Here is a 12,022-nt window from a genome sequence, read left to right on the forward strand (position 1 = left end):
ATTCTGTAGAAAGGCAGAACTTTTCTGAAAGTCGCTATATATAATAAGGCAATACCACTAAGGGCCTCCAAGAAAGCAATCTTCCTCTGAAATCCTTGTAAGGATTCAGGTTCTTCAATCCACTGAAGAGCTCACTCTGGAAACATAGCTCCTCTGGCTGGCCTTCCCCATTGCCTGCACATAGAGGGCAGTAGCTCTCCACTTGCCAGAGGGCACCAGTTAAAACATGTAACTCCACCTGATGAACCACTGATCAACCAAAAAAATCCACCCCATGGTGGAGTGTAGATTTTTTTTCATCTTCCTTAAACCCCAGAATTGTAATGAGAATCATAATTGAACAAAAATTCCCAAAATTTTTGGGGATTTTTTTTCTCTTCTGCAGCTTCATGTAAAATACATGATTTTCAGAAACTTTACCTACAGAAGCACTGCATTTACCACCTCTAGTCTGCAAAGCAAGTCTTTCAGATTTAATCAGCTACAGATTCTCAAAGCTGCAATTGGAGACTAAACTCAAAATATATTGATGCGTCAACAACACCAACATGAGCCACAACTAAAACTATGATTGTGCATCAGATCTTAGTACGTCAGGAATGTTTCATGATCTATCTCCCAAAAAAACCAACCAACCCAAAAACAAACCCCAAAAAAACAGTTCTGGCTAAACCAATACCCAAATACATCAAATTCTCTTTGTGTCACCAGTCCTCTACTTTAAAAAATGCATTGAAAGGTCAGGCTGCTTGCACAATGGTTTTGCAATAAGCTCAAGAACATTTCAGGAATTACTCTGATTTTTTTTCCTTACTTTGTTGCATGTCTAAATAACAACGTGGCTGGCTGTTGCAGAAATCAGACTTGCTTATGCTCAACAACTGGTCCAAGTAAAAAGTATTTCTGTCAGCTTGGTTTAAGTTGACAGAACAGCCATCAGCTGTGAAATACACTAATTGCTACAGAACAGTCATACTTAGTTTGAAAAGTCCTTTTACTTAAAAGATCTCCAGAATAACATGTGGGGAAGATTCAGAATGTGCTAACAGAAAGCAGGCTCTTAATACAGGTATTAGGATACAGCCTCTCTATTTAAGGCAAAGTTTTTTTGTACTGGTATGTGCTTAAAAATATCTTTCCCTCTTGCCCAAATACAACAGTCATGTACCTTTACATACGATAAAATGTTACTACTAACAGGTGGGAAACAGTTTCCAAATTCTCTCTCAAACTACCTCTCTGACTAAAGCCTTGCATTTGCCCCAAACACTAATAACCTTAGTTACTTATTAAAGGAACCAATTTTAAGAGTTGAGCATCTGCGTTCTAAATAGCTAAGCCACTTCAGAAGAATCAAGTTTGTGCACCAACTAGCCACAAGATGCACAGGCAAACGTTCCTTAGTCTTGTTCAAATCGCTGCCTCACAGGAGTACGCTTGCAAAAATGCACTGCAGTGCATTTTACAGAGGAGAAACTTAAGTAATTAGCTGTTAGAGAAGGTGGACACAAGGCTGGAGAAACTTGTTAGATTTCAAACACAGTGCTCAGTAATGCGTTTCTGCAACAGAAGTACTAAAAGATGAAAGTCACCAGGGTATCACCTACCTAGGAAGTGCAGAAACATGCAGATACATACGAGCTTGATCCTCCCCACAAGGCATTCGGCAAGCCAGCCAACCAGTACTGGTGTCAACATGGAGGTGCCCACAAAGCACATGTTGACAATAGCCGCCTGGTAGTTGCGATAGCCAAGTTTGACGGTGCAGAAGAGGATCATGTTGCAGACAATGCCAAAGAACGTGAATCGCTCACACAGCTCCACCAGCAGCACACAGATAGCCTCTTGGAGTTTCTTCTCGGATCGAGACAGGTTTCCAGCATGGTTGCTTCTCCCAGGTAATGGCCTTTGCTCCTCGTCAGCCATGTGGTTCAAAAGTTGCTTCTCTGCACCAGGCATTCTTGTCTTGTTTTGAGTGCGACTGAGTAGAGCAGCTTAAGTTACAGGTATACTTCTGTTCTCCTCCACTGTAATTAGCAAACTGGTAAGACTCTCACTTTGAATTCCACACTTCACTACTACAATTTCTTAGGGCACCTGTCACTTTTGTGACATTACATATAGGATTAAAAAAAAAAAAAAAGGAGCTATAGCAACATTTCAGTTTCTGAATTTAGCAACACTCAGGAACTCAAGCAGTTTATTTAATTAGTCCATTTGGGGGTCAACAAGATTCTTAACCAGAATTATATTACCTATTAAATTATGTGAAGCCAATACAGTATGTGAAACTCTATCTGTATGTTAAAGATAAAGGTTTAAATATACATGAAAGCAAACATTTTCAGCAGAATTCAAATAATAGATCAAGAAAATAATTTAGTTTAAAATAATCTGATACTTTAATTAGGCAACAAGTGAAAAACTGCAAGCAAAGATAAAGAGAAGGATTTTTTTTAAGGTTAACAATATCTAATCATTATATTTTTTGTTATTTTTGGTTGAAATTCAGATAAAGTTAATTATAAAAATAAGTAATGTTACTACATTTAAGTTAGAAAAGCAAATTTTAAAAGAAAGTAAGTTGAATCTATTAGCAAAGAAAAAAAGCAATCTAAAAGCAACCTAAACCAGAACTGTTTCACTAGCCAGATATCGCACCATAGCTACCATGCATCATAAGGGGCAGGGGCACAGATGATATGTTCTCTCATACCAACCAAAAGCAACTACAAGCTCAAAAGGAAATTAGGAAGAGCTAAACTTGTAGTGCTTTATAATGCTCCCACTACCTTATCCACAGAGAAGTTTGCTGATTTCCCAGATCAGTTTCTCCATTTTGTGGAGCTCATTAAGATCACTAACACCTATTCAAAATACTCCCAACTAAGAATAGGAAGCATTCTGCATTTATTTTGCACAAACATAAATGCATACACGTGTTACAAGGCAGTGGTAAATCAAGTCTGCTTCTCTAGTGCTCTCAATGCCACTGATGGCATTTTTTGAGACATAGGCTCTGTTGTTTGTTTCCATCTGTCCATATAACGACTCAAATTTAACTTCTTCAGATCTATTTAGTATAAGAGAACTCCTACATCCCAAAACAGATGTACAGTAGTATATAACCAGTATGGATAGAGATAGATTCCAAGATAACTTCCAGAGGGAGGAAAAAAAAAACCCAAACCAATTGTGATTCAAACACAAAGCCTAGAAGCTCTGAAGCTTAAATCTAAGAAGCAATAGATTGCTCCCTAAAATAATTCTGAAATATATATTTTTTTTAATCTAGTACAAGTCTAAAGTAAGAACTCAGCAAAGAACTTATAGTTTTCAGAGACCTCCAGTTGGGGATAAAAACAGCTGTGACTTGTAGCATGCCAAGAACTATTTCTGTCTTCTGATCTACGATAGCTAAAATCATCTTCACTTGGATGAACCCACCAGAGAAATCCAAACCAGAAATTACTTATAACTCAGTTTAGCTTCTCCATCAAAGCCTAATGAAGCCAATCCCAAATCAAAACAGGGCAGACAATACTATTTTAACTAAAAGTCACGTATATCTTCCATTGCAGGAAGCTACTCCTATCTAACTGTTCATGAATATTTTATTTTTTTTTAAGGAAATACAACTCTATTTTAGAATCAGATAGAAAACATCAGGATAAATACACTATTGCTCCTATAGACATTTCAATGTAAAATAGTCTGTTTTCCTACAAATTATTTTTCTTTAAAGAGTGCAAAGTTTACCTGTTCTCATGGGCACTAGCAATTCAAAGTGAATCACATCATGGGAACTCGTAGAGACAGCCGGGTTACTAGCTGGGATGGCTGTATCTTAGTCCTCATGTGGTTTCATTTACCCTAATCTTGGGTTACAAGCTAGGGAAAAAGAATAATTGACTGAGCCTTATAAATGCCATAGAAAGGGGGAGGTGGGTGATTTTCATTGCTACTTTTGAATTGCCTTTGCAGTGACTCACATGGGTGTGGTGGTTATGATAATCACAGATCACAATTGGTACATGAGTTAACATGCTCAGTACTAAGAAAATCTACAACTTCATATAACAATGTGATCTTTACTGATTTTTATTTTATCACTTCTGTAGCAATTATAGGTGTTCCATCTAATTACTTGACATGGTTTTAGTTGAGTTCTAATTGAAACACCTGGCATTCACTTGGCTTACTCTTAATATACAAGGTATTAGGACTGCATAATGCCTGATGAAAAACTCTATTTGTATTAACATATGTAGAGCTTTATGTACAATGAAGCGGCTAGAAACTAGCTCCACCAAATAACTGTTATTTCTGGTATTTCAAAATCCAGCCCTTCTGGCAGTACCCCTGTCTGCCAGTAAGGACTTTTTTTTCTTTTTTTTTTTTTTTAAACCTTTTTTAAAAGATAGCTCTCAAAACAGGGCAGTCAGATCTTGGAGAGAAGTTTATAAAAATACTTGCTCTGACATGACAGTGTCAGCTCACTAGAGGGCTGGCCATTTATTAAAGTGTTGCCATTTGGTGGCCTATCACCCAAGGTAGAAGGTTACTTCTACTCATACCGGAACCTATAAATTATCATCAGGCAAGTGAATTAAGTTGGACAGGTTGGAGCTCAAATTTTGTCTTAATTTTCTCTGACAAGTAACAGTTGTCAGTGTTTTTATTATGGGGTTATTTTATTGAAAGTGAAGAGGCAGAACGTCAGTGTCCAGCACCACAGTTCCTCTGGCTGAAAGGTAGTAGTGGCTCTCAACCTCTGTTTATGTTCTTGAAGGGTCAGTCTAATGTTTTAGCAAATCTAATTCAGCTTTACTCTTTTAAAGAATATGTAAGAGGTGTTACCCTTCATCATGGCAGCAGCTGTGGTTCCTGCCAAATATCTGGGGCGGTAACATAATTGATATGGACAAGACTGACGATGCAACACAACAATTTTGGCACTGTAAATAAAAAATTACATGGGTCAAATCTTTCTAGTTAGCACCAGGATTCCCATTAACTTCCACGGGTTGAGAAGTTAGCTCAACGAGCACTGACCTGAGGACTGCAATTTCAAAGTCAGAAGAAAGGCAGAGCAAAAAGCTCTGGATGAGAGCATTGCCAAACAGGGGCAAACATGCCTGGGGTTTGCTACCCGATGGTGTAAACACAGGTCCAAGGTGGCAGGTTGAGCAGGCAGCCACAGTAAAGAAACACGGCTCAAAGCTGAATGACAGAAAGGGAGACAGCAGGAAAATGCTGCAAAGAGAACTGGAGGAATGCTTCTGGCACCAAGTGTCTTGCTGCAGCTCCAGGTGACTAATTAGAAGAGTTACAAGGTTAGCGACAGAAAAAATAGATGTGTAAAAGAACAGGCTAAGACTAGACTTCGTGCTTTTCAAAATCACCACTTTAATTCACTTCTCTTATGTGTATGAGAAATGCTCAATTTAACACATAATAGCAGTTCCCAGCCCAGATTTGATCGCTACAGGATGCCCTTCAGCGAGGGCAGCTAACCATCGCTTTCTGCAGGCATTCCTCATGCCTGCTTTCGTCTAGGGCAATCTGTGGCCTCCAAGAAAGGGTCAGGCACTCTGACAGTAGGTATATCCTTCTCTCTTTTTTAACTTCCCTGCAGTTACATCTATAGTAGGGGAAAAATCAACAAATGCAAATTACCAGTCTTATGAGGCATAAAAAATAAGTACTAGAAGCTGTGGTCTTGTACAGGTTGGAGGTGACCTGCCACCTGTGAATGTGCTTCACAGGACTCCAAAACAGCTGTGAGGACAGAGTTTAACTGTGGAGGCGTAAAGCAAAGGTTCATATTCAAAAAATAGATTTAATTTCCAATGGTGAATTTTCTTTGTCTTTTTCTGTCAACTTTTTTTGTTCTTTTCTTTGTCCCTTGTTTTCACCTTCAGGTGTCACTTTGGGCAATGTCTTATTGTGTATGTCCTATATCCTGTTTCACAGATGAATAATGAAACTTCTATTATTTAAAATGTTACCTCAGACAACCGTGTTAGTGATTTCTGCACTGCCTGTCACTGCCGTCTCAGAGTACTCTGGCTGCTGTGCAGGCAGCCTTGAATCAGAACTAGGACAGAATACGACGGTGCTTCTTTTGGAGTTCACAGCATTTGAAACCTGTATCTGATGCTTCTGAAGAACTTCATGAGCATCAGTAAAAATACTGGCTAATATTTGACTGACTACGTACCAGAAGAACAAATACACACAAGAGCCAAGTGTTCCGTGAATCATGTAAAAGGTCAATTAAGAAACTGAAATGTAGTCATTGGGAGGTTGAGAAAGCTTATTTGCGAAATCTGTTAGATTAGCAAATCTACTCAAATAAAATTGTTTTATATGTTATAAAGATCTATTAGATGTTATAAAAGTACACTTTGAAGGCTGAAAAACAGCATCTATGAAATAACCAGTTATTAAAATTACTGATTGTATGAGAAATTCTCTGGGAAGTTCTGGGACTATGGTACCACATCATGTTTGAATAATTTTATTCTTCCTTAGGTAAGTATTCTTGCAAAACCTTCCACACTTCAGCCAGATGTAACTGGGAACCTTAGCCCAGTTCTGCCTTGGTGCAGGATACATGTAATGCCTGTCTTGTTCCATGGCAACTGTTGTCTGTGAAAGTGCAAGACCAGGCTGAGACTTTTAATTTAAGAAAAAGCTGTATTTTAAGAAGTATACTTGTTTATTTTTCCTTGTGTAGTCATAATTAAAAATGACGTAGTAAAGCCTTCTTCATTCTACCAAAAGGTAACATATCATGAAAGAAAATCAAATCCCTCTCTCAAGAATGCCCAAGACGTCTCAGTGGAGAGTGCAGACAGGACCTCTTCTGCAAAAGGCTTTATTTTTCTCTGCTTGTCCTGTGAAAGACTGCTGTATCCATTTCTCCCCGAGTCTTACTTTTTCCCCAGTGTATTTTTTTTTTCTCTCTCTTTCTCTTATTCGAGCAGGGACTGTGGCTAATGCACGGAACTGACAGGAAGCAAAACTTCCATAGCTTTTTCCACAGTAGCTACGCAAGTGCGAATGCAAGAAAGTACAAGACATAGACATACTGGAGCAGGTCCAGTGAAGGGCCATGAAGATGATAAGGGGACTGGAGCATCTCACATATGAGCAGAGGCTGAGAAAGCTGGGACTGTTCAGCCTGGAGAAGAGAAGGCTCAGGGAGATCTTATTACTATATATAAATACTTGTAGGGAGGGTGCAAAGAGGAGGGAGCCAGGCTCTTTCCAGTGGTGCCCAGTTACAGGACAAGAGGAAATGGGTGCAAACTGAAATGCAGGGAACTGAATTTAAACATAAGTAAAAACTTCTGAGGTTGTCAAACACTGGAAGAGGTTGCCCAGAAATGTCGTGGAGCCTCCATCCCTGGAGATATTCAAAACCCAGCTGGATACAGCACTGAGCAACCTGCTGTAGGTCACTCTGCTTTGAGTAGGTGGGGTGGACTAGACAATTGCCAGAGGTGCCTTCCAACCTCAACCATTCTGTGATTCTGAGCAGCAACAGTAAATGCCAAAGCAGAATCTAAGCAAGAGGATGATAGAGAAAAAAAAAAAAAGTTTCTCGCCCAGTTGCTGGGTATGCCCTCTAATGAGTGAGAAAGGTTTGCTAATTTACTTTTCTAATTTTTTTCGGGGAGACGGTTTTAAAATTGCTGATCCTCAAACCTTTACTATAAATGAGAATTATTTTGGCATGATTACCCTGTTCGTTCAAACCACACATTTTATTTTGGGGATTTTGTTCAAACATATATAATTATCTATGCTAAGCAGTTTTTCATATGTTCTAAGGCTTTTGTCTTATTGCACCTAGCTGACGGTTTTATAATTCAGGAGTAATTGAATTGCAATTATTTTTCATGATGCATGGTATGGTTTTATATCACGTTGTTGGCAGATATTCTTTATGATGTCGTTTGGTCTAATGGGAAAATTAGAAGTAGCTCTATCATATAGAAAGATGGCTTTTTTGTGTCATGTTATAGTTTGTAGATGGCACTCAGGATATTTTCTTTTGACATATAGATTTTTAGGTAGAGACCGAAATGAGATTCTAAAGCAGGGTTCATAGTTGAGACAATATTATCTGTACACCCAAGATGATTTCAACTATTCTCCCATAGTGACAGTTCATTTATATTCAAGTCCATTTAGAAGACTGTGGTTAGTATTCTAAAATACATATATAAGTACTATGTGATGGCAGAGTTTCTGCTCTAAATTCATCCCTGATCCAACGTAACTGGTTTCAGAGAAGCCAGGAAAAGATGTCAGCATCTTTTTTAGAAGCAAATATTCATCAGAACAGGGGATTGACAGTAGATCTCCCACCTCACTGAAGAGCTTTCCAACCACTGCAGTGCCCAGATAGTCTCTTAATCTCTCCTGCTGGAGCTGTAACACGTTGTGTAAAGTTTTACGAGCTGTAGGGAAGCTGACTTCGTAACCTACAGATTAGGGCTGCTCTCCTGGAATTTGGGGAGAGGCAAATTCAAGGCTCTGTGTCAATGAATAGTTAATGATGTCTACAAAATAGATTGTCCTCAACAGGCAGGAGCGAGAAAACGCTGTCTGAGAAAAGCACGGTTTGGCACATTGGATGCAGGAGAATGGTAGAAAATGAGAGCTGAATGCTAGAGCCAGCAGAGCGTCCTTTTACAAAGGGAAAAGAAATACTTTAAAGCTTTCAGTTTTGTCCACAAAATAATATTTGGAATCTCACAACTTTTCATGGGATGTGTCAATGATCATATGAAATCCAGATCATCTGTCCATATAAATTTCTCATAAACAGACGATTGCATAAAAGTTGATAGCAGAAAGTTTCAGATAGCCATCTCGAAAACTTTTTTGTTTCCCTCATCTGTTCATACACATTTCTGCCTTGTAAACTGGTACAGGAAAGAGTGTAACATAACTTTATTTACTCAGCTGCAAACTTGAATGTCCACAAGCCGAAAACTGTGATTTACTACAGACTCTGTCTACAGTACCTTGTGTGGCTTGATTGAGGGAGAAACTGGCAGAATTGAAAATGCTTCTTCTTGTAATGGCCAATATTTTAGCATTAAAATTGATTTTTAATGGAGTTTTCAGTCTTTATGAAAGGTGTCAGCATTGCCAGCAGGTCAAGGGAGGTGATTCTTCCACTCTACACAGCACTAGATGAGGGGATGTCTGGAGTACTGGGTACAATGTCCTCTATTATCAGCAGTTTGCCTAAAATGAGTGAAACTGAAGTTATGCTAATAATCTGGGGATATGTACAGCAGAGCTTTTTCAAAATTAGCTCTTATTCTTTGCAGTAAAGACAGGCAGGCTGAAATTTTGTACCAAGCACAATCCAAACAGATTTTTTTTTTTTTTTTTTTTGCTAAGGGTTTCAGGATATATCTTCTAGGTGTGGATCTGAACTGAAACCGTGAGTCTGAACAGGTCTGGGCAAGTTTGGATCCTGATGTGATCTCCCAAGTGCAGGCACTTCTTCAAGCTTTCTCTTACATTTGACATTTAATGTGGAAGCCACATGTTGCTGTTTTTTTCCTCTGGCGCACAACTACGTTAGGGCCTCTATGTCACCTGCATTTAACTATTGTAATGACCTTTGACTCGTGTCCCAGCACCACGAATTCGCAAGCTACAAGTAATACAAAACACTCCTAGGATCTCATCCAGCATAAGGAAGGGTAAATAAGTAGCTGCAGTTGTACTTTTAATTATGGAAATAAGAAACCAAAGGTCTCTTAGGATACTACAGACAATACAATCCAGGTTGAGCTCTTATTTTCTCTGGTCTTTTCAACCTTTGCGAAGAAAAATGAGCCTGAATAAGAATTCTACATCTAAAACCCCTGGGAATGAGGCTCATCCCTAATTTGAAATAGGCAGGTCATTAGGAATTTCCCTGCTTGCTGAGGAGGATTGTACCATGTTACTTCCACGTATTTAGATGCAGACGTATATGCATCCTAATAATCAGTCTTGTTTAGGCATGTCTTCTCCCTGTATGGCACAGTGAGACCATAAAGGTGACTAGAGGCCACCCAGATCATACGGCTGTTTGAAGCGTATTGGTCTGCAGACATACATGTATGCATTTTGTTCCAATCAGCTCTTCTGAACTCTGATGTTCAAATGCAGATGACAAACAGTCAATATTTTAGCAATAATTCTGGGGAATTCCATGCATGCCTTATGAAAGCCCAGCCCATGTGCAGCAGCAGGTCACATAAACTGTTTTAGTTTCCAATGAAGTCAGGCAGTGCTTGGGATATCCTACAATTTTCAGTCAGTGGTATGGGCCATAAACTCTCCATCTTCTCTTCTTTGTTGTTCCTTTTCCCAGTACCCTTGTACCAGAGTTTGAGAAAGGGGCTGCACAGAGGCTTAGCTTTCAGCATATCTGTCTTTAGGATTTTTACAGCCTCCAAATGTTAGTCCAGGAGCACACAGGAACCTTAGCAAAAGGCAGAATCCTTGGTCCAGATATGAGTCTCAATGCAAGAATGGCTTGCCTTATCAGAAGTGCTCAGCACCTCCAGTCTTCACCTCAGTCCACAAAAGCGATGGCTGCCTGGCGCCTAGGGAAAGGCGTGGGGTGTACTCAGACACCAATCTTCTGGCACCGACACCTCTAGATTTCAACACAACTCAGCTCCTCAGATGATTGCTTATGAGTTTCACTAATGCGTACTAAAATGCTGTCACTGAATCTATCTAGTACTTTCTTCCTGCAGTCCTTCAAACCTATGCAATGGAGAGGTTAAGTACACTGTACACAGGCAAAAAGAGAAGGAAGCCTTGGATTTGCTTGTTTTCTCTCTGACATTCATTAATTAGCTGGAGTAAAACACTATTAAACCACTGTACAGCTTGTAATAAAGTACCCTGAGTTGTCTTTAAATATCATAAGGCAGCATATATGCTACTGATTTATTACTGGAGACAAGACAGACTAGTGTCTGTTACATGTTATAAGTGATTTGGCTATCATTTCAAACAAAGCATGCTTTTTTATTAAAAGCAGTTCAGTTCCTTGTTTTAAAACCATCAATACACAGGAAAAGGAGAGGGACACCAGATACCAACTTAATAGAGAGTGAAATCAGTATGTTGCTATAAAAAAAAATATTTTTGAGAATATGGCTAAGGAATCATGCAGAAGCATGATTTCAAAGGCCCACTGACACTCTCAGTAGAGGGTGCTCAGCTCTGTCAGGAAGGTGCTTTTGAAAATCAATAGACATTTTGAGACTCAGAGAGTGTTCAAAGGCTTGCACCGATCATGTGGGAGAGTAAGGAAATATATTTTGTTAATGTGCATGTGTGGGCAGCATCTGTATTTGATTTCTCTGGATGTCTTTCCATTGAACATGGCAGGTGAAAAAAACTTTGGTAATTAACTTCAATTTAAACATAGTGGATTAACTTTTTTCAGCTTCAGTTACTGTTTAACCCGACTGATTTTGACTGAAACAGATTAAAGGCAGCTCACATAATCCTTTCCACTGATGGAATTGGTGGGTGCTCTGATGTCTGTCCCAGGGTAGCGATGTCTTCAGCTGCAAAGGTTTATGAAGGGAATGTCTGCCCATGCTTCTAATGCTGAGATCAATACATCTTGTAACTTTATGGCCAGTTGTACTTCTGGGCCTCTGCTATTTGATGACTTGAATATACTTTTTCCTGAGTACTTAGGGCAGTTTAAAGACATCACTGAATTTCGAAAAGTTACTCCCACCTAAATTCCAGTCTACGAGATCCGAATTTGTATTTGGAAATATTGTTCTCAATTCCTGCTTAAGAAATACACTACAACCATCAATGGCTGTTACACCTGCTATTCAGTGCTCACGCAGAATGCTTGTCATGTTCGATACAAAAACCACCTGCAATATCTGTCTGTGCAGTCTTCAATGCACGAAAGCAATTTAAGAGAATGAAAACCAGAATAATTATTATTAACTTTGTT

General features: G+C 39.0%; 1 protein-coding gene across 1 annotated transcript in view; it reads right to left on the reverse strand.

The window, feature by feature from the left end:
- Window positions 1–2,017, reverse strand: part of SLC15A5 (solute carrier family 15 member 5) — a 36,150-nt gene extending 34,133 nt beyond the window's left edge. Inside the window, exon 1 of the mRNA XM_054848758.1 lies at window positions 1,608–2,017. Within this exon, the coding sequence (XP_054704733.1) occupies window positions 1,608–1,959 (352 nt within the window). The 5' untranslated portion in view covers window positions 1,960–2,017. The remainder of the gene's footprint in view (window positions 1–1,607) is intronic.
- Between the last annotated feature and the right edge of the window lie 10,005 nt (window positions 2,018–12,022).

The sequence above is a fragment of the Grus americana genome, chromosome 1 (genome assembly GCF_028858705.1).
Source record: "Grus americana isolate bGruAme1 chromosome 1, bGruAme1.mat, whole genome shotgun sequence".
Taxonomy (NCBI): domain Eukaryota; kingdom Metazoa; phylum Chordata; class Aves; order Gruiformes; family Gruidae; genus Grus; species Grus americana.